General features: G+C 39.6%; 1 protein-coding gene and 1 long non-coding RNA gene across 2 annotated transcripts; both read left to right on the top strand.

Moving 5' to 3' along the window:
• Positions 1-201: 201 nt before the first annotated feature.
• scn4ba (sodium channel, voltage-gated, type IV, beta a) lies at positions 202-18548 on the top strand. The gene is made up of 6 exons (XM_039784678.1): positions 202-1054; positions 10109-10272; positions 10511-10730; positions 10923-11052; positions 11922-12024; positions 17825-18548. Exons 1-5 carry the CDS (start codon positions 961-963, stop codon positions 12010-12012), a joined length of 699 nt encoding a protein of 232 aa, XP_039640612.1. The 5' UTR covers positions 202-960; the 3' UTR covers positions 12013-12024; positions 17825-18548.
• Positions 18549-20007: 1459 nt separating this feature from the next.
• On the top strand, positions 20008-23402 carry LOC120550789. The gene is made up of 3 exons (XR_005637788.1): positions 20008-20094; positions 21220-21314; positions 23279-23402. It is a non-coding gene; the product is annotated as an uncharacterized LOC120550789 (long non-coding RNA).
• The last annotated feature ends 340 nt before the right edge of the window (positions 23403-23742 follow it).

Below are 23742 nucleotides of genomic sequence, written 5' to 3' on the forward strand. Positions count from 1 at the left end.
AGCGGAGACAAGAGCAAAGGATGCAGTGAAGAAAGGGGTATGTGGTATGGGTGAAGCAACCAGCCCGTGTCCGACTCAAAGACCCTCTTGAGGAAGGCTGACTCAGCCTTACTGCGCTCGATCCATATGTGTATGTGCGTGCATGTGGCAGCAGTTATCAGCCCCTGCCTCCCCCTCACCATTTCACTCTATCCCCTCCTTCCTTCTCCCTCACTCTCATTTCGCCTCTACCTCTGCAGTACCTCTCTTGCTCATTCCTCCCTGCGCTGGCTGTGGAGACACACGCTTTCTGCTTTTCCGTCTGGCTGCTGGCTGTGCTCCAGCATCACTCTGTGCCTCTCGTGTGCTCTCCTCCCCCTCCAGCCTATGTCTCCCCCTGTGGGTATTGCCAGCCAGCCTGCTTCCCTGGCTGCTGCTGCTGGAGCATTGGAGCTGTCTGACACAAAACTGCTACGCCGCTACTGCTCTGCCTCGCTTCTCCTCTCTGCCTTTCGCCTCACACTCTCCTTTGCTGGATAATCACCACTGAGTCTGAAAGAGACAGCGACAGAGGACGGGAAGGGAGGGAGAGAGAGAGAGAGAAGGAGACCCTGCACTCTTCATTCAACTGCTGCATTCTTCAGTTTGTCTTTTCCTCTGCTTTTTTGGCCTGCTGGAGTGTAGCACAGGGAAGAACTGGTCGGGAGAGAACTCCCTAAAGGAATTTATCTTTCTCTTTTTGCGTTCATTCCTGGGACAGAGTGCAGAGGAGGAGAGAAGAGGGAGGGACTGAGAACAGGGCTTCAGCTGCAGTTCAGCTGTCCCACCTTGCTCCAGAGACACATAAGACTAACACACACACAAACATATTTGCAAAGATTGGACACAGTTCAGGCTGACCAGACTGGAAAACGGGCACAGATTGACAAAGACATATATAGACAGACAGACAGACAGACAGACAGACAGACACCTGGTGTCATGGCGTCAGTGGACAGCACTGGTTCGAGTGTCTCTGGTCGGCTGAGATCAGGGGATTTACTTTACACTGGTCTGGCAGTTGCACTGCTGCTCGGTGAGTTATACTTCTCTCTATACCTTCAGCTGCCCTGTCATTTCTCACTCTTCCTCTATGTCTCTACATTACACACTAGCATTGTACTTCTATCTTCTGAATGCGTTCATGCCAGCTTGTGACTAGGTGAATCCCTCTAATTGTCTATAGATTTAAACTATTATGGCCTCTACACCTTCCTATTTCCCGTTTTTTTCTAAGCTGCTCTGGGTGGGTGGTGCACAGCTCTCACAGTAAATCCGTACCTTTTCTTTATTACTCCATACCAACATCTTCTGTTCTATCGCCTCAGCTTTAGCTCCCCTGTCTCATCATTCTCTATTCACACTTGAAGGCTAAAATGTGTGGCGATGTCACAGGTGATGTTTACTTGTTGCTGTGCTGAGGGCATTAAGGTCAATAGCATCCAACCCTTGGCCAATCTGAACTTGGACTTGTGATAGCTGAGCTGGATGAGTGACTGGCTTAATAACTTTTCATGCATGTACTGTACGTATTACAGTGTCTTTCTCATGGGGAAATTAATAAAAGGGAAAGAAAAATATAGAAAAACATTAAAAAAAAATTGTTATGGCCACAGTTCACGTCTGTGTGTGTGCAGTATTACTAGTAGTGACGTAGTGGTGCAGTGGTGATCTGTGCTTTTGCTCATACACTCCCTGATTTAGTTTTAGCACCCAATAGTGCACCCACATCTCAAAATTCCTTCCTAGCTCTGTTGTTTTGAAACTCAGCACAGTTCACAGTTGAGCCATGAGACACAACAACAAGACCAACAAGACCAAGGACTTAATTTTAGTGACACTCTTAGGTGAGCAATATCAAATTATCCTATTTCATATTATGCTGATATTTAAGTCCACACCCAAACATCCCAGAAATATTTTCTAGTGGCAAAATGTATCTCAAATGTAGCAGTTTCTGCTCCTATAATTGTTTCCTTTCACATTAATTTCTTTTTTGGGGAATTTTCCAAGTAAATGGTCAACAAATATGTCTGCTGTTACTGGTAACATTCACACAGTTTATGTTGTCCATTACGAACACATTTTTGCACTTTGGTCAAGATAAGTCCTACATAAGAGATGACTGATCCTTTTCATAAGCATTTGTCACTAGATGACATGATGAAAAATGAGTTTGCATAATAAAGATTAGTGATAAACATTTAAAAATGGGCAAACACCATCTTGTCATTTAAGTGGCATTTTACATATAACATTTTGACATAACGCTTTATAAGGATGGGTAGGACCATTGTGCTGAAATGTCAACTTGTCTTGAAATGTCAGTTAATAAAGTGTCATACATACAAGAATATGCATCATTATTTTGTTTTCATTTAGAAGTCATTATAAAACTATGAGACAAATACTAAGTTGATTATGTGGGATTACATCGAACCACATACACACAGCAAAACCACATAATAAGGCAGAGTTGAACGTGCGCACACAGTTTCCACATAAACACCACCATACTGTATGCAGTAAAGGGGAGAGGGGCACCCACAGTCCACCACGCTAGAAAAAAAGGTCAGAATGCTGAGGTAAATCATGCAACACAAAAATAAACTCGCAATACCCTTAGCAGTACTAGCAATTGGAAAAAAACATTTACAAGGCCCATCCACCTGTAGCTGGGTCTAATAGGGATCCACATAAAATCAAGGCACAAAATGGCGGCTGTTTATTGGGCAGGCAAAACAGCAGTGGCTATACAACCCTAAAATGACAAAAATGTAAACTAGTCAATACATTTGCTGCCATAGCTGCTAAACACCTTATTGTTCATATAGTTTACCTCAAACAATGCAGTATATAGCCAACCCAGATCTGGCTCCATCTCATGCAATGATGGGATGTTTAAAGCAACTGCAATATTAACCAATATATTATCAAAAATTAGTTTTGTACCACTATGTTATCTTTGGTTATATAAGTTACGAGTATAATAGTGTTGAGTTGGATGCCAGTCTCTATCTTCATTTGTGTTGCTTCACCCGTGGGGTATTTGCTGTTGTAATTAGTAGGTCACCTTTTATTTTGTTCTGATTTGCTACGAGGCCTGATAAATCTGTTGCAGTCGAAGCCAGATAAGACAATCTCATTTCAAAGGTTGAAAAAAACGGAATCAGTAGACTTGCCATCAGACGGTTAGACAATGTAGCTAGCCCAGTGTTTCACACAGGATTTTGTGAGACAGTGGTGGGTGGAGCTCAGACCCCCCCCCCCAAATCTTTTACATTTTAAAGTTTCACAGTGCACTTTGAGAGCAATATTAAGAGGCTAGATCTACGAAGAACATTGTGCTCTTGTAATCAATGGAGTGCTCTAGTAAACAATTTAATTATAAACACATCGGTTGTATAGATATGAAAGGTGATGACACGGCAAAAAAGTCAGAGCTACAAGGCGTGGTAAACAAGAAAATGGTCAAAACTGAAATGACAAGCAGCCGGTAATGCCCTTCGACATAAGCAATGATAAAATTGTGTTGGGAGTGAAAAAATGCTTTGCTGAAGCAACGGCGCAAAACACAGCCTTATAGATCTTTTTGTTATTAAATGTAATAGTAATTTTGGTTCCTTATGAAACTGTGGAGGGCACACACAGTCTAGGCCATTAATGGGTATTAACAATTATGGTTTGGTGACCAAATTGAAAGTTAACAATTTCTTGTGTGCTCACGGTGTTTTATTACAGGAACACACTCCTATTCAGAGTTAAATATCTAGCCTAAAACTTTTTAATTTAAAAACAATCCAGGTCCTAGTGGTAGCCACTGGTCCCTTTCCTATCATCAATCAATCACCGTCATTACCTCATTTGTTTTGGAAATTCTTGGACCAAACTCATTTTGTGTCAGCCACCTTGGGGTGTCAGTCAAATAATTCATAAGTTAAGGTATTGCCATTACAGTCTTTGCAGGTCTTCAGTTTAACCCTTAATTATGATGTCCACTATGTAGTGATGATCAAATGTATCCCTCATGTCTATCCCCATCTCATTTGTGGCAGCATTGTCCATCTCCATTCTCTAACATTACATTACTGGACATTATTGTCTATTTTTCATCTGTATTCGGCAATATTCTATATTCTATATGGTATATGCACATTGCACATCTGTTGAAAGGTTATGGCCGGAATTTTTTTTAACTCCTCTTGTAGATATCTATAATCTTTGCCAAAACGTTACAGCAATCTCTCTCAGGGCCTTTGGCAACAGAGAATGAAGCCAGGGGAAAAATACAACTGAAACAAAACCCCAATCAAAGTCAGATGTGGAATCATATAATCAATAAGCTTAAAGTCTAAGGATATTCAAATATACCTAAAGTACTGCCCTCTAAACTACACTACTGATGCAATAATCAGATATATGATACGTGAAACATGACAGTAACTTGCTTTCAGGTCTATTCCATCTAAATACCAAGATTACACCCTTGGAACTATATTATTCATCCTCAAAGTATCACTCATTACTCACATAGAAATGTCATTGACATTACAAGCCCTCATTATAACAGACACGACCCAGAAGACTACTTCACGGACCAAATTTAAACCTGTGTAATCCAAAAAGAACAAAAAAAAAAAAAAACACAGAGTAACAGAATAACTGTTACTTCAACCCTGGCAATAAACCACTTCCATCCCCTTCACTTTCAGACGCCTCATTCTATGGTGCCATATGTTAGCACAAGGGATTCAAATACCTGTTGTTGTAGAGAATAAACAAACAGCAGAAGAGTTGTGGTAAAACATAAGCAACGAAGCAAACAGATGCAGAGCAGCACAGGTTATAACACAGCAATTACCAGTAACATTGCATCAGCAATTGGCATGTATATGTGATAATTGTACTGTATGTTGTTACTTGTTGGCGTGGCTATCATATTACATAAGTGTTAAACTGTACATGCAGTGTAAACGTGCCCCAGCCTTGGCCACTGTTGATTTAGTTACATAGCTGCTGTTGTAATTCTCTGCCCTGCTGTCACTCATTCACCTTGGAGAGGACATCTCACACCTCTTCCCTATACATCCAGCGTGACCCCTTCCATCACTTGCACCACACTGCATTACCCCTGCTCCCCCATTCATCGCTCTCCTCTATTCTCCTCCTCTCTGTTCACACCCTCCCTTCTCTCTCACCCTTCCCATCACTTCTCTCTCCCTGTCTTTCTCAGAGGTTATAGTCTCATCTGTAAATTCTCTATGGGTTCACTCGGAAATACATTAACCCTTCAATCTGTGGCCTACTTAAAAAAATGTATAAAAAAAAAAAAACTCACCTTGACAGTCTGTCAAGGACACACACACACACACACACACACACACACACAGAGTTGTTTTTTTCCTCCCATCAGTGATTCAGATATTGATGTTTCCCAACTGGGACAAAGAGATATGTAATATTTGGAGCTAAAAATATCATACATTCCATTACTCATGTACATGTACACACACACACACACACACACACACACACACACACACACACACACACACACACACACACACACACACACACACACACACACATTTATACTGTATGAACAGACAAGAGTTCACATGCATATAGCACACATACACAACAGGACTAGCATAGTACATTGCTTCGGTATGTAAATCTGTGGGTCTTGTCAGGACAAACTGAAAAGATTTTAAAAGAAGAGCATGGGGCGGAGAGAAGGAGGGAGGGAGGGAGGTGTTAAATCTATTTCTAGGCATGAGGGGGGGACACTCCTCTCAGATATGGAAAAGATCATCATGCTTCCATTTAGGAGGGAGATTCTCTCTTGTTTTATCACTTGTTTTCCTGTGCGCCATTATTTCCTGTGTAGCACTTGGTTTAAAACATTGCTATATGGCATTGTGCTAGTAAATATTGATAGATGGTACAATATTATTTATTAACCCACTTAACAGAGTTTAAAAGGCAAGCCAAGGATTCAGACAAGCAGCCAGATACCGAAAACATTTCAAAACTTTATGTTGCCATTGATTCCACCACTGTCCCACACCAAAAAAAACACAAACGTATACAGACCAGCTCCCAACATCTCTCCTCTACAATACTTATTTAGTTATAGCGTCCCTGAGGAAAGGTTCTGAGAGCATTTCTAAGACAGAAATATTGAGAAAGAAAAGAGTGACAGAGAAAGTGCCCAGCGCTGCAACAAAAAGAATGGTGAGAGCCAATTAAAAAAGAGCAAAACCAGAAACAGCAAAGAACATGGAGAAACCCAAATGGCCTGAGTTGCGACTGAAAATAGAGTTGACAAGTCAAGATGAGTCAAGATTATTACAGAGGAGAGGTAAAAATATCGGATGTTAGAAGACAAGAGGAAAGAGGTGAGACTGAGAAGACAAAAGAGCAAATTCAAAAAACTAAACAAGTACAACCAAATCATACACAATGAAATAGCTTCAGTGTTTAATTATATACTTAGTGCAACATTCAGAGATTTTAAACTTGCCACATGAACCTGACAGGTACAGTACCAGACATTTGATACTATGAATTATTTTTTTGAGTCTGTGTGCACCAATATATCCAGTTTGTTTTTTCTCTTGAATGATGACAACTTGACAGGCCAAACAGTTATTAAAAAGGTGAATTAAATTCATGCACATCACAGTTCATTGCGGAGACCTGGGGTATGTTCACCACTTGTGATCATTTTCCTGTTGATCACTAAATGTGTGCATATTTAAAACATATTATTGTCATAATCTGCTTCTATACTAGACAATGTGCCAAATCTATATATTAGACAAAGAGAATAATCATAGGTTCACAGTTGCACTTGGTATTGGACAACTTAATCACAGAAACTTCTAATTGGCTATTGCAGAATCTCAGAGCAAATAAATAGGAAAACACTGCAATTTATCTCAAATTTAAAGTGAGCGCCCCAACTGATTACAGTATGTCCAGAGCATTTAACACCCAATGTGCTAAAGTAAACGACCAGAGGGGTTCCTGTATTGTAATCTTTTGTTATTACTGATGTCTTCACAGAGCTGCAAAGCATCCCGTGCAAAATGTAAGTCCTTCACAGACACATAGGCGTACATGCACTCTAACACAGTTTGCACCATGTCCAAGTGCAACGTGATCCTGAGCAGGTCAGTGTGTAGAACAGCGTTTATAAATAGGCCCCAAGTGTGTGAGAGAGCAACGATCTGAGAATTACACCAGCTGTCACTGCAAAAGCAACATACCTGGCCCAGCAAGACCCAAATAGCAATACAAGATAAGCTGTCTCTTTTGGTAATGAGTTACTTCAATGTGATGTCTTTTCTGCTTTGTGCAAAAATGTCACATGAAACCAATAATATTTTGTAATAATTTGTTTTGATTTATGAGCATTTCTGTCTCGCTGTCTCTCTTGGCTTGTTTGTTTGCCAGTTACGCACCTAAGTACACACAGTCTGGTCACCTTGTGCATACAGGAGCAGTGAATGCACCGAAATAAATTAATAAATGAACTCAATATTTACAACATTTATAAGTGTATCGTATTATATTTACAATCTAATATGTATCAAATAGCACAGCAGTATATATTAAAGAGTACATGTTCAAAAGTATTCATGGATGTGCAACACATTTTAAACTCTGATCACATTAACCATCAGAGGACAATTACTCATTCAGGCCTTGGGGTTACCGTCTTGAAATTCCCCCCAAATCCAGTGACATTCTGTCCTCAGCAACAAGTTTTCCACATTCCTCTCTACAACACTGGCATTGTGAAATCACTTGCTAATTGTGAAAAAGGACCTGGGGAGGCAGGGGGAGGTGGATTGTGAACAAGAGGCTTTACTTGAAAACAGGATAAAAACATTAGGTCACTATATTTAGCACAGTACTAGCATTGTGACTTGATAACTAGAAAGACTTGATACTCTCCCCAAGCCGAAAGTGAACGGAACATAGCTGGTGCCTGCAGCATTAAAGTCAGAGCACGCAAACAACCTGTTTTGTTGCATTAAGTGGAGATTTTATAAGCAACGACTGCCAGCTGTCAATTAGCCCATTTTGTTTTGTTTTTTAAAGGCTGCAGCATTGATTATGGCTAGGGCTGTATACTTGACTCATAATTCTGTCAGTCAAATCGGATTTAGCTATTCAATATGAATATTTGAATATCCGTTCCTTTTAATAAAATATATAAAATACCAAGCAACACTTAATTGAAGTGACAGAACGATGTTCGGTGGGACGTTCAGTGTGACAAAGACGTTCACATTATAAAGTAAACAAGCCAAGTTAGCCCTCCGAGCTAATGTGTGCTAACTACTGTAGCCGAGGGTAATAAAATAAAACAGAGACTCTGTAATCTGAACCAAGATGTCCTACAAACTTTTATTAACTCCCATATTGATAACTAACCTGACGCGCCAGATGGTTTGTTGCACAGAACCATCTGAGAAACCGTCACTGAAAACTGTTTGACAAAAGGCAGGCACTTTTAATAACTGGCAGGTGATTGGATGAACCATCTGTTTATTACGTCCGCCATTGTTGTTTTGAACCAACAGTCGCAGTCGTCACACACACCTCAACCACGGCCGTAGCTACCAGTAGCTCCTCACAGGACGCCGATTGGTCCGGTTCGTTGATTTGTGATCCCGCGATTCTCGTGTGATCTAGTAATATTGCAAGTATCCAGCTGCTGTGCAAGGACAATTGACAACGGCTGGGCCTAGTGCTACAGCTTCACTTCTTCTGTTTTGTACCCTTCACAATGCAAAAGCCCAACTTAAATTGAAGAGGCAACTCATTTAAAAGAGCTTACACTACGCTAACATGTTTTGCTGACACTAGATATCGAGAATGCCATACCGTAACCCCGGTATCTCACGGAGCTGGCGGCGGATGTCATTGAAGGCGGCACGGGCACAAGGCAGTCTTTGCGGTATGGTCAGGGAAGATAGATATAGCCAAGTCGCCGACCTTTATTCGTTGTTGGGTCCTAGCTCACCGCAGAATATCCAAACAGTATGTATGATAGTGCAGTCGGGCGATTATGGGATGTGGGCGTTCCCCGGGTTTGGGCTCTTTATCCAGCTGAAAAGCCTCTTTGAGCAGAGTGGAAACAGCCGACGTCATGGAAGAGCTGGTTGAGTCTTAAGGCACACCTACGATCCTTAAATTGTTATGGCGCGATCTGGCCTCAAGATCCTCACACGTATTGTCCGCTCTTACCAGCTCGGCAGACAGGTGTTCCACTGTAGCATAGCAAAAGTCAAAGATGAAGTGTTAGATATATCTTAAGCCAAGAAAAAGAACACGAAAAGGTGCCAATGAAATTAATTTAAAGCTAATTGCAGGAGCCCCGAAAGTTGCGTTCTACTCCATAGATCGTTAAGCTGGAAGTCCTCTCTATCTTTCTACTGGACCTGTGCACATCCTGTTTTAGTGGAATTCCCCTGCCTTCTCAGAACTCAGCTGAACATTCCAAAATTATGAAACACCCATCTGACTGACCACAATAACGAAATATATGTGCCACTACTCATTACAGCACCACGTTAAAACCACAGATTAATGAATATTCGACAATAATGCGCTGCGTCAATTAGTAGTTTTGGTTGAATATTCGAATAGTGGACTATTCTGTGAAACCCCTATCAGCCATAAGTTGCAGTTGAGTTTTAGAAATCCAAAACATACTAAAAAAGGATAGTAAACACTGTTTAAAGAGCAAAGAAAATCTGTCATCTCATTAGCTTTACTTTGTAATGCCATTACTCATCAGTAGCACTCATCTTTTATAGTAATCCTAGCTCAGCCTGGCTAACACGCATACTGACATTACTTTATATCTTGTCATTCAGGTTTGAAAGCAAAGTAACCTGAACTGTAATTGACCCTACTTCTAACTAAAGTGTGTTATTTTTGGTCTTTACTGTACATGTGCTGTACTGTTTTTAATAGTTTTAATTTTGTTTTATATCTGTGTTTTATTATGTTTATCAATACCAAGGCTGTCCATTTTTTCCTTAACCTTTTATTTTCTCCCTTGATTCAGGTGTATGGAGTGTTGGTGGACTGGAGGTCTCAACAGGTAAAGTGTCTCAACTTGAAGCAATGAATGGCTCTACAGTCCTGCTGCCTTGCACCTACTCCTCCTGTATTGGCATCAAAAACCTATACTTCAGCTGGCACTATAATGACAATGGGACCATGAACAAGGTACACCGCACACACACACACACACACACAACACACACACACACACACACACACACACAAACACATGCACGCGCAATACTGTAGCAACATGGACATACTGTACAAACAATACACTGAAATTGTATTGAAAGATACATTTTACTTTCACACATGCTAATGCCGATCGGTGTGCATATGGAAATACCACTCTGACTACTCATCTTTGTGTATCTAAGTACATACATGTGTGTTTGTGTAGTATTGTGAAGCGGTGATTCCCATTGAGGGCGTGGAGCCCAAGGTCAGTGTGTACCATGAGCGTGTGGAGTTTGTCGGCTCCTCAAAAAGCAACAACATCTCCATCCTGCTGTGGAACATCACCTTTGAAGATGAGGGAGAGTACATCTGTTTCGCCAGAAACCCAAAAGAGAAGAACCGCAACCACAGTGCTATCTACACTCTTATAGTGGTGGACCAAAGTATGTGACAAATGCACGCATTCATGCATGCAGTTCCATACACCCGGCACACAGAAACAACTAACTTTATAATATACCTGCTTATAAGTGCCTGCACCTTCAGACAGATTAATATATAATCGCTGCTAGTGTCTCATCTCTCACTCTTTCTCCCTCGCAATGTCTTTCTCTCTCTCTCTCCCTCTTTTTTAGTGAGGGAGGTTGACAATACTTTGACAGTTATCATTGTCTCAGTGCTGGGTGGAGTCATTGGCTTAGTTATCATTGTCATGGTGATAAAGGCCTTGGTTGTTCACTTCCTACTGAAGGATGATGAGAAGAAGTGAGTACATCGCTGATTATGCTAATAACACAGAATACTGAGGAAAGATTACGAAGAAATACAGAATATAGAATAGATAGTATCAGGCTTCTTATGAAATATATTACTGCCAGTCCTTGCAGTACTTGAATGTGGTAATCAATTGCTGTATGACCCTTTTCAGACAATGCCCAGATAATGACTAAAATAGCCCCTTTTCACATTTTGTTACAATAATTAAACAAAATATAGAAGTATAACATGATGATCTTCATTAATGTGACTAAAGATGAAATAATGTCTTGATGTGACAATGCTTGTACTGACTAGGACTGTGTTTTGAATGAAAACAGTTCCTAATTTAAACTTTGTCATGTCACATCATCTTAACTGCATAAGACTAGACTATTGTTGTCCATGTTAACGGGACATTTGCTGCCACTTCAAATGTGACAATTTGTAACTCACGCAGGTGCACACACATGTCAGATAAAAATCATGTTGAGCTGCTTAATGACTGCAGCTGCAGTGACAAATGGCATCTCTATTTTGTCTTCTCACATAAAACAATTGTTATGTCAGTAGTGAGTTGCAAAACATCTATTTATTAACCATGATACATACGTGTATACAAATGGTTACAAGATTGGCAAAAGGCATCAAGTTCTCAGGTTTTTTTAATGAGTTCTTCTGAGCTTTCAATTAACTGAAAATCTAAATTAAATATTTGCAACTTGTGTCTAACACAAGATTATTATTTGGGGCTGTGAGGGTTAGGCTAGGTAAAATCCCTACAGATGTATATATACAGCCCTTATCACTCCTACAGTATACACCTCCTCCCTCTGTGGGTGTACATCTTAACCTTTGCTTTTTTTTGTCCCCTGCAGCAAAGAGTGCCTGGTGAGCTCAGGGAATGACAACACAGAAAATGGACTTTCAGGAGCCAAAGCAGACAACAAAGGGACACCAAAGGCATGAGCAAAATGCAAAGTATGTCCGTATGTTTGTATATATGTTAGACAAATGTACACGCTCAGAGAAAATGCTGTTATCAGTGGACTGTTTTATCTTACTAGCGGCTAACTAATCCAACATGTAAATGTCTATTTTAAATCATGCAGTGTAGAATGTGCATAGGACTGGATCACTTTCTCACCTACATGGCAGCCCATTTGTTACAGTGTGCAGCCTCCGTTATCGAAATCTGCTCTGAAAACTAACACTTCAGTAGAGCCTCAAGTAAACTGTCTCTGCCACCAAATATATATGCTTGTGGTTTCCATACCCTCTTTACATCATCTTAGAAGAAAAACTTTGCACAAAGCATATCCTCAGTTGTTCTTTTCTAAATGTAACATTTCAATAATCAACTGCCACTCAAAAATACAATTAACCATTCTCAGTTGACAAGCTACCAGTATGTTTGATTCTTCCATCCACAACTCAAAGTCAAACTTGGACCCAAACAAACCAACAAGTCCTCCAAACCATACGACATTATAGTCCTGTCCTAATATCTAAACGACAGAACGTAACAGTCGCAGTTTTAAACACTATTTAACATTGTCAAACGGTCGTTGTTTGATTACGTTTAGGCACAAAAACTACTTGGTTAGGTTTAGAAAAAGATTGTGGTTTGGGTTAAAATCATCTGTTACGTTACTTAACTTCCAGTTCAGTTTGTTCTGTAAAGTAAAAAATGTGAGTCAACATTTTACGGTCATAATCAAATTTGTTCTAATTAAAACCGGTAAATATACATCTTCTTAACACTGCTTGTAAAATCATGTAACAAATGTAGGACCGATTTAACATGTTTCACGTTTTGCTGTCCTAGTAAACTAGCAACCACATGTCGGTTTGCTAGATGTTTTTGAAGTAATTTTCTTCCTGACCTTTTATGGCGTTTTTCCATTACATGGTACCTAACAAGACCTGCCCTTCAATAGCTACTATTGGCCAGGCGTCCATGCTTACGCAAGGCAACGTAACCTGATTTGTACAGGTCCTATCCCCTGACCAATTGGCTATCTTAACCTTAACCACTCAAGGTGAAATGCCTAACTCCAACCAATCAAGCTGCTTTGTAGGGCGGGTCTTGGCGTGGCCATAGTAGGATTCGTAATTTTGCATCCTGTACAAACCCGCCATTTTTTAAATGGTTTAGCCAGCGGCGTTTTTTTTTTAAACAAAACTTGTCTTCTGGCTGTGGCAACAGCCACATGCTGAGAATCAAAAACAACACACCTTCGACGTTCTGTGTGTGTGTCGCATTATGTCATGGCAGTTTCCTGCGGCGCCGTTATGACGACCAACCACGCTTGACTCACGCATGAGGCGGTACTAAATCTGCAATGGAAAAAGGAGGACGGGGCACCGCGGCCGACTCGAGTCGAGCCGAGCCGAGCTGGTACTAGCAGTGGGTAAGCGCCATTAGTACCGATCTAAACTTAACTACTGCCAATGCCAGCCTGTACTTCAACTTTCATTTTTTTTTTTGCATTTTTTTTTTATTTAAGTTTGCAGCTGCGTCCAGGTTTGACTTACTGTTGGGATGTTTGGTTCATTAATGCCAACATTAGAATGACTGGCTGGCTAACGCTGACAACTGGGCTTTCTTAGGAGACTGAAGGATCCGGTTCTGCACACGTTTTATTGTTTTGCTTTAGATGAAACACAGGTGCCTGTTCTGCTTTGCTCCCTCTGCTGGTGGGAGGATTAAAAAAAACACATAAAATGTATTAAAAAAAACAACCAAACCTCATCAAAGACAATCCCTAGACTACCCAGCTCCCTATAGAAATGAATGCATTTAATCATGCTGCTTCTGACTAATAACCAATGCATTTTTAGCATGTGTGCATTTTATATAACTTCATATAAGTATATGTTGTCTAGCACCACAGTACCAAAACATTTCCATGTGTCTCTGTATGGTCCCATTTAACACTTCACATCGACCTAAATTTGACTGAAGCCCCGTCAATGCTTGATAAGCACCCCCCCAACACTACAACAACTGTTCTTACCCCTTTAACAGGGTCAGGGAGATTGAAAGGTGACTCTTGTTTTAGAGTCATGGCCTGCAGGTATTCGTGGGAAAGAAGGGTTAAAGACATTTTACAGTTATTCAAAAGTAAGAACATTTTAATATCTCCAAATGTGAATCATACAATTGAACAACTCTGCAAAAAGTTTAAGAAGTTGACACAAGCAGGATATACCGTTAGTGGGGAGAGCAACAAAATGCAATTCTCCAGATACCAATTCACTTCCACATTTCCGCGCTTGTATGCAGACTCTTACTGGCTACCTTCCAATACAAACGTGTTCTGATACCCTGTATTAATACATGTATTTGTGCACATATTGTCCAAACAAGTCCATTGATGGTGCCTCAGGAATGCAGGCAGCATAGCATTGGGACAGATCACTGAAAAAGAATGTAAAGACTGTCAGGGAATAGATGTTAAATATTGTCCAAAAATAGTATATTTTGATTCATTCTAAAAATGATATTCAATATATTAATGTCATTATCAAATGAATGTGTGTATATACCAATAGCAGTGGTTCATTTTTCTTTGCCGTATTTTTTTTGCGACTCTACAACCAGCCAATACTTTCAGTGTTTTGCACAGTTCGAAATTCAGATTAGCCAACAACTACTTGGTGTGACTTTAGGGGCATTGAAGATTATAAGAAGTTTGTGTGGGTTGTTTAAATAGTACCGTGTCTTAGCACTAAAAGGTTTATTGGTAAGTACAGGTAACAAGTAATCAAGAGTTTGGAGGGAGCTGGGAGTTGTTTGGCAAAATGAAATTATAAGTAAATTTAATCGAGAGAACATGCTCAAATTAAACAGTCATCACATTTTGTTTAAGAAAAGACAAATAAGAAAAGTCAACAAAGTCTTCATTAGATCACTTCTACTTTATCTCCTGATAAGCCCACGTAGATGACCTTAGTGCTAAACTAAAACTAGAACCCTCTAGAACTCTCAGTACGAGAGGTCACTTCTGACCTGCCACACCCTCACACATAGCTCGAATAGCTATGACAGGGGAAAGCTACACATAAACATACGCAAGCACATACACGCCTATACACATGCACTCACATACTAAGAGCCACTTTGATACCCAAGAGTAGTATGCTGGCCTTGCATACAAACAATATAGCACTTTACCACAGTTCAGAGTGGGTGCACAACACAGGAAATCATGGAAGTGACTTCAAAGCCATTGTTCTTTTATATGTATTATATGTATTACGAGTTATAAAAATCCAACATGTTCACGTTGTGTTTAGTTATCAACGGCATTGTGTCAAAATGGTTTTAGCAATGTCTGAACAGAGCTCTATGGCAAGATTGTATTTAAATTTTCACCTCAGACCGCTCCCCTCTAAAACTGGAGTGCATTTCCCTTCTTGCTTTCAATGGAAGCAATAAGACAGATATCAGAATATGCAATAACTTGTTATTAGGCACTTTATAGATGTGTCTGGACTGACTGCGAAGGCAACTCTGTCCATGGCACTGTTCATTGTACTGATGTATGTATCTTCACTGTACTAATGTATTTCAGTTGGACTAATGTATCGACATTAGATTCATACTGGATATCTACATTAAAGGACAAATCCGGCACAAAATAAACTTGGGGTTAATAACACATGTGTACCGAGTTCGACCGTTCTCTGGGATATGTTTTCATGCTAAACGAATGTGAGAAGTTTTAGCCCAAAACGCTAATTCGCTTATAACGCTAGTTGTCGGGGCATGAGTAAAGTAAAAAGAAATCGCTATTTCTATACCACTAACAAGGCTCAAAATAGCCCCACACTTCCACGGTAGCATAATGAGGGTCCCTACATGTAAACCAAAGCATTGAGAACTTTGTAAGTGTACAGACAGTTTATTACAGTACCGTTCATGTATACAGGCGGGCGCCATCTTGGGAAAACAGTCACGATCAGTCGAACGACGAACGCTGTGCAACCAGTAATCAGTAACATAGCTCAAGCACGCCGTTCGTACTTTACTCGTGCCCCGACGACTAGCGTTATAAGCCAATTCGCGGTTTGGGCTAAAACTGGTCACATTCGATTAGCATGAAAACATATCCCAGAGAACGGTCCACTCGGTACACGTGTTATTAACCCCTAGGTTCATTTTGCGCCGGATTTGTCCTTTAAACAGATTTATCTGCTTTGGAAAACTGTAATAGCTACTAACATTGTAACTGTGACTGTGCAGTGTTAGAAGTGATACAACATTCTTGTTGTGTTGTTAAACTTTAAATGTTATGGATATAAGGAAGCACTACACACACACAGACACACACACACACTTGCTTCCTTGTCTAACGAGTCTTGTGCAGATCCCACTGTAAAGAGGGTATATGTACATGCAAAGTCTTCCTATAGAGAAAAGCAATATAGTGGGGTTGATCTGTCTGTTAGTGTACTTTTCTTAACTCATACCTTTAACTGTGACATACAGGTTTTTTCCATGTAGGGATTGTGATGCATAACTTGTATTTTTGTGGATACAGCTCCAATTTTATGGTCGCCATGTTTTCCAGTGATCCCTAACTTGATTTTTATGTTTACTGGAGTGAAGCCCATTACTAGTTTTTCTTTCTTATTTATGACTTGCTCTGTCATTAATAATGGATTTCCCTGAAGTAAAACTACTGACAAAATGGAAAAAACTCCATATAAAAATATGCCCATCAAACCAGACAGAGGTATAAGGGGGATGTAAGAGTGGCATTATGTTTTAATGAAGGCCAAATATATGTGTAATTGATAAACTAATGGAATCTGATTTAATGCAGTCTAAATCTAGTTGCAGAACCTTGTGAAATTGTACCGAGGTATGAAACCACCAAAAGCAATGTAAATATGATTTTAGTTTTCTCACATAAGCCCCTCTTGTGCACTCTGATCTGCCCTGTCTTGAAGATGTGTCCTAAACCTGGAGTCTTGAGGTCAGCCAACTGCTTCTAGTGATTGCTGCAGTACTGAGTCTGCCCTGTACAGTGCAGAATGCCTCTCTGCAGTGGTGCAATACAGAACAGTAAACACAGTGTGACTGCCACCCAGTGGAAAATGCCCATCACATCACATAATCTTCTCTCTGGTGGAAGTTGATAAGAGATACAATTTCAAAATGCACATTTGGATTTAGATTTAAAAAAAAAAAAAAAGATAATTTTTTTGTCAACTAGCCTAAACCTGAAGCTTTATTTTATGTAAATAGGTGAGTGATAAAATCATTGCTACAATTTTCATAGTTGAAACAACATAAAGATACCATAAATAATGTTTAAATTGTTGCTAATTGCTTTAGATAATGCTACTAGTTAGATTGCTTACAAGTAAACATAATTTTAATCCCTGTGCCCATTTGGACATTTTATCTACATTTAAAAAAAGGGGTGATGTGTGCGTAAGTTTACACTCCTTTATCAAATTGCTCCCATAGTGAGCATTAAAAAGTTACAAATAGTCTCAGTGTTAATGTCACTTTACTCACTAAAACAACAAAGAGTTCTGACTGACCACTATGATTCCTTAGAGTTAGTATTGCTCTTACTGCCAGAGCGGCTGAAACTCATACTGCCAATCCAAGAGTCTCACGTCTGCTGTTGTTACCGCTGCATTTCAGTACTAAATTGTAGAGGATACTGCTCTATACTACTTCTGTATTTCTAGCAGCTGAAACTCACACTGCCAAGCCAAGAGTCTGACGTCTGCTCTCTGCTTCCCACATTCCACACAGATCAAAAGATCAAACCATTGATCTAATGTCGGTGTAGTTCAGCAGAAAAGTCAACTTTACTACAATCCTGATCCAAGAGGATGATACATGAAATAAGATTAAAGAGGAGCAATATGTTCTTACTTTGGCACTAACACAATGGTTTTCCTTTTCAGAAATTTGACATAATGAAATTATTGTTAGCAATGCCAAACTATGATGCATACTGTGACCTGTTGTGTGTCAGTCAATATTATATTACATGCCTAGCAAACTGCCTCCTATAACTCTTGAAAGAGATTATCTTGTTGACCAAGGCTAGCTAGCTCGAGATTGGAATTATAAGCACAGGCTGACACTGACCTCTCCACATTTTCCCACTGCAGTCCTGCATTTTAAACTATTTCAACACTGTTTTTACACATCTAGCGGCTGCTAACGTAATTGTCCCTTAACCAAAAGACAAATTCATATCTACACATTACACACTAATGTTATACAAATCATAGTGTTTTTTAGTAAGTCGACATCTTGCAGCAAATTACTATATTTCGCTTACATCAGCGCAGTCCATTCAACACATACACAACCCCAGGTTTCCTCAACTTTCCTCTGAATGTTCAGCTGTTTGTCTGTATTTGTGACCATGTTGCTCATGCTCCCTCCATGACTATGCACCTCAAACTTTTGACTTGTTAAAAAAATACATACCGGAAATAAAATGTTGTTTGAAATTCCCATAGCACTGTTGGGTCTCACTGTGTCTTTATTCAACTTGAATGCCCATTCCCTTAATGTGTTTACATTATAATGTATTGGTAAATAGTTACAGTATATTGCTGTGAAAAATAAGCTAGAAACACAGACAAAGAATAGGATTTTGTTGGTATATACTGGTCAGTACTAATCAATATTTTCACCATAATATTCCTTCTGTAAGTTTAATAAACCAATTGTTTTTTATATAAATGTTATACCACACACAGCTTTTACAGTCTGGACTCTAGTTATGATGGCATGTTAATTGAATGGGCATAAATTCAATGTTCTTTGATTCCTTAAATACATTCATTGAGGTATAGTGCAAATATCATCCAGGTTTGCAGTAGCCATGCTTGTTCTACCATACTACTCTAAGTATTCACTCACATCACTTGCAAGAAATCTGTTCTTTTGGGGAATATACAGCACACAAACAAGAAAAGCCAAATGCTCAATAATACTTTGTTCTCCAGTATGTCCATTTATTGTTATAGAAGTAACTACAACTGCACAAAATGGAAATAGTTTCCATTGCACATTTTCTGCCCTGTTTGCCTCGGCTGTGTCTTATTCAAAAACTCAATACGATATGTAATTAAGGAAGTTAAGTGAGCCATAGAAAGCCAAAGCTTGTCTTGCCATGATCAGATATGATGCTAAAACTCACAAAATGAGTTTAAAACAACAACAACAACAAGAACAACACAGGAACTGATTCTTACAGGCAAGGCTGGCATATATATTTTCTGATTAACTCATTTAAGACAGATAAAGCCTGCAATTATTTATATGCATCCTCTCAATTTAGTTGTCATATACAGTCTATGGTCATGTTATGTCATGCATGACAGATGCCATTTATATGGATAATCAGATATTTCAAGATTTCAAACTCTTGAACACCAAAGACCTACGTGGAGCTACGTGTCTTACATGTAGGCTATCTGAGATCTGCTGACTTTTAAAATAAATTAAAAAAGGAAATGGAAAAGATGTCATTCCCACTGCAAGCCTAATGTTTTGTCAAAACATAATGTAACATGAATACAGGATGGTTTAAGAGGCCACAGGGGCTATAACGTGTACACTGCACGTTTACAGTAAAGTAGTTCTTGGTCATTTTAATTATACTCTGGGACTTCTTACAAAATGTTGATATGCTTTTTTTTTAAGATACAATAATTCGTGTAAGTTTTGGTGTAAGACATTTTCTTTTAGAAAAGATGAAGTATCAAAGAGAAAAGAAAGAAGTAACGTGCAGTCATACCTTCCCACTCCTGCTGTAAATGGTTCTCTGCCTTAGGCCTATTCCTGGCAAGCTGAAAATGACGTTTAGTCGGACCTGTTCCTACCACCATACAGCTCAACTAGTCAACACACATGCGAAACAACCACATTAGCCTCGAGCAAATAGAGATCAAATCATTAACAGTTTCGAAGAAGAAAAAGAAAAAGAAGAAGAAGAAGAAGAAGAAGAAGAAGAAGAAGACGACAGGGGCCACTGTCAACATCAGCTTTACCATTAGTTTGTAAGCTAGTACACAACACAGCAAAACAACGCATTTTACTGTCGACAAAGTAGCAAATCAGCGTTAACTATACATTCTGCCAAAACTTTGTTAGGAAAGAGAGGCGTTAGGCATTGTGCAAAGAAGACACATGTAGGTATGTATGTAGGCTATGTATGTACAGTATATATGTTTTTAGTGTAATATATGCTATTCGTTTGGCTAGGTATGGCTATATAGGCTATGGTTTTGTATGCTATTATGTTTGAAATGTGACCTTCTTTGAATATGCGACACAGTCTCAACTAAACAAACTAATTATAACGTTAGGCTTACAGTACCTAATGGCTTTTGGTAATGGTGGATTATGGAATAAGTGTCAGATAGATGCAGCTATGTAACTTATTGACTGTGTTTTAAGGATCAGTCAGTGATTTGTGGTGCTTGGTCCTGTCCGTTTGTTCTTTCTTTTGTTTTGTTTTTTTTGCTGTAGGCCTGTTCCTGTTCAAGGCAGACACGTTTTGGATAAATATGCATTGTTTTCTGACAGTGTAACTGGTTACCTTAAATAGCCTTGAAAGGGTTAGGTAGTGTTGTGGAACTACCAACATATTGGCATGTGGTAAACTACACCTTAATTATCATGTTATAATTAATGTTTGCTCAAAGAGTAGGAAAAGCACAGGTTGGTTGCTGATACCATTAGCGATGGGTCTGTTCTACTGAAGTGTGCCAGTATTGAGTAAGCCATGACAGTGAGCCAGCACCAGAACCCTGAAACTACAGCCAAATGGAATTCAGCTATCATTCATTTATTCATTTACACCCTTGTTTACCCTACTATGACATTTCAAAATGTCCTCTGTGAAAAACACCTTTGTTGTGAAAAAAATGAAAGAGTGAAGAACTTGGTGTGTCACAATTGTGGCCAGGGCACAAAGTAATTGTGTCTTGGCTGTGTGGAGTTCCTATACAATGTAATTTATTAAAGAGCTACACAGTGAAGTATCTGTGCTAACATGACTTCAGTTTGGAGCCCAGGTTTACCATCTGGCCTTAAAGCAACGACATGACATGTACCACATTTTTGGTTTGGGTTTTGATATTGAATTCCTTACCTTGTGCCTGTCATTTGTAAAAACATAGCATCACTGGCCTCTGGAGGAAATGGTGCTCTCCACTGCAGTCCCTCCGGTGGACACTTCCATACTTCTGTTGTCTGTAAGGGTTTCTACAGATAGGTAAGTAAAACTAATGTCATAACAATTGTGCATGGATCCCTTTCCAAGGTGTCTTGATATTTTCTTTTTAAAAAGAATATGTTATTTTACTCACCCTAAGGTATGTAATGTAATACATGAACTTTGTACGTACACAAAACAACATAGCTACCACTTCATGCCAGTGTGAAAGAACATAGCTCCCTGAGATGTGTGTCGCTTCACGAGTGACTGTTGCTCACTAGGCAGCCTCTCTGGGGAACATTTGTTCAAGCTCAGGACATAGCTGTTACACTGGGATAAGTTTCATGATAGTCTTAGCTTATGTGGAAAAGTGTGTGCTTGGTGTTCCACTTTCGGCTTTCCTTTCAGTTTTTGGGATAGAGGAGTGCCTTAGAGGATATTATTGGCAGAGATATTGATGAAGATTATCTTGCATCTTGGACAACCTCTGAATTTATGATGCCTATTTTTTTTTTTTCGGAATGAGGTGTTTGGCTCAATTTGGACACATTATGGGTTGCACTGTTGTGTTGTGGCTGTTGTGGTATGTTTTATTTGTTCTTTGTTCTGTGAAAAGTGGAGAATGTTGCGTGTGGACACTGGAACCGGAAGCTGTGGAATTAATTTCGGTTGTATTTGTCACGGGGAAGGCGAAGGACCTGGGACAAAAGATTTTAAATCAAAAGATTTAATAATAGAGTCCTCTAAAAACAGGCAAGATATCCCAAAAATACAGATGATACAAAAACCAGGAACACAGAACAAACTGGAACACAGAGTACATGCCAAACCAGGCAAGAGTAGCACGACACTACAAAACAGAATCCAGAACAGAAACTGCACAATAATCTGACAAGAGACAAAGACGTCACAGAGGCTAAATACACAGGGTAACAAGGTTAAACAAGGGACAGGTGACACAAGGAATCAGGAACAGGTGAAACACATCAGGGTGGGGCAGACAATCATACAGGCGGGAAAACACAAGACAGGAAGTAAAACAAGACAAGACTAGGGAGGATACAGAATACTACAAAATAAAACAGGAAACACAACAACAGACACAAACGTGACAGTAATGGTGGCTTATATTTCCCTGTGGGATGGGCTACTTAGTGGCATGAGACTTAAATAAAAAAAACAAAAAACAATCAATCAATCAAACCTAGTGCTACAACGGATGATTGTTTTCATTATTCTTTAATCTGTGGATTTCTTTTCATTTTTTTTAAATAATTGTTTAGTATAGAACATCAGAAAGTTGTGAGAAATACCTGTCACAATTTTCCAAAGCCCAAGGTGGTCTTTGAATTCTTTGCTTTGTCAACAAAAACAAGAAGCGGTCACGGCAGATGGCCGCCCACCAAGAGCCAAGTTCTGTCCGAGGTTTCTGCGTGTTAAAAGGAAGTTTTTCCTCGCTGCTGTCGCACCAAATGCATGCTCTTGGGGGGAATTGTTGGGTTTCTGTAAATTATAGAGTGTGATCTAGACCTACTCTATCTGTAAAGTGTCCTGAGATAACGTCTGTTAACGATTTGACATTCTAAATGAAATTGAAATGAGTTTGAACAATAGACATTGCGTTTGCAATGATATAAACCGGAGAAAAAGCAGCAAATCCTCTGAGACGCTTGATCGACTACTTGGCCTTGTTCTAAGATGATTTGTCACTTTGAGCTTGTCATTGTAGGAAAAGTACAGGTGTTACTAATAATTTTACAGATGTCTCCGTTCTGTTCAGGTATCTGTGACAGTGAGCCAACATGCACAATGCCAGGACCCTGAAACAGAAGCAGCTAAAAGAATTTCAGCCATCATTAATTGTATTATTTACACCAATGCTTTTCCTTCTATGACATTTCAAAATGTTGTGAAAAAGGCATGTCGATTATTGACTAATTGACTTCAGCTCTAAAGTCAATAGCTATACGGCAAGTGCTCATACAAAGAAGTCTGATTTCTATCTGTGTGTCTGTTTCAAGTTCAAAGGAACTGTGCTGTAAGAAGTCAACTGCAGGCACTTTCCAGGTTATTGACTGGTTCACTCTCTGTGTCCGAAGCATCCCATCCATCTGTATGCTCCCTTAATTGCCTTGCAACCGGGAACTTGACAAGGATTCCACTGTCTGCTGTTACTGGAAAAGGAGATAAATAAACCTGACCGACTGCCCCATTGATTACTTGTCGCATCTCTCTGTTGACAGCACTTGTGCAAGGAGAACATCAGTTGAAATTGATGGAGATGAGTTTGTATCTGGAGATGTGGTGTGTGTGTGTGTGTGTGTGTGTGTGTGTGTGTGTGTGTGTGTGTGTGTGTGTGTGTGTGTGTGTGTGTGTGTGTGTGTGTGTGTGTGTGTGTGTGTGTGTGTGTGTGTGTGTGTGTCTCTGTGTGTGTGGATAAGACCCTCTCATCAAGCAGTCCTCACAGATAAATATGTCCATAGCC

This window comes from Perca fluviatilis, chromosome 2, assembly GCF_010015445.1.
Source record: "Perca fluviatilis chromosome 2, GENO_Pfluv_1.0, whole genome shotgun sequence".
In the NCBI taxonomy this organism is placed as follows: Eukaryota; Metazoa; Chordata; class Actinopteri; order Perciformes; family Percidae; genus Perca; species Perca fluviatilis.

Excerpts from the sequence above, each read along its gene's own strand:
- scn4ba (XM_039784678.1), top strand. The coding sequence starts at position 961 with ATGGCGTCAGTGGACAGCACTGGTTCGAGTGTCTCTGGTCGGCTGAGA. Across the intron at positions 10,731-10,922 it reads TCTTATAGTGGTGGACCAAA|TGAGGGAGGTTGACAATACT; the intron begins GTATGTGACAAA and ends CCTCTTTTTTAG. Across the intron at positions 11,053-11,921 it reads CTGAAGGATGATGAGAAGAA|CAAAGAGTGCCTGGTGAGCT; the intron begins GTGAGTACATCG and ends TGTCCCCTGCAG.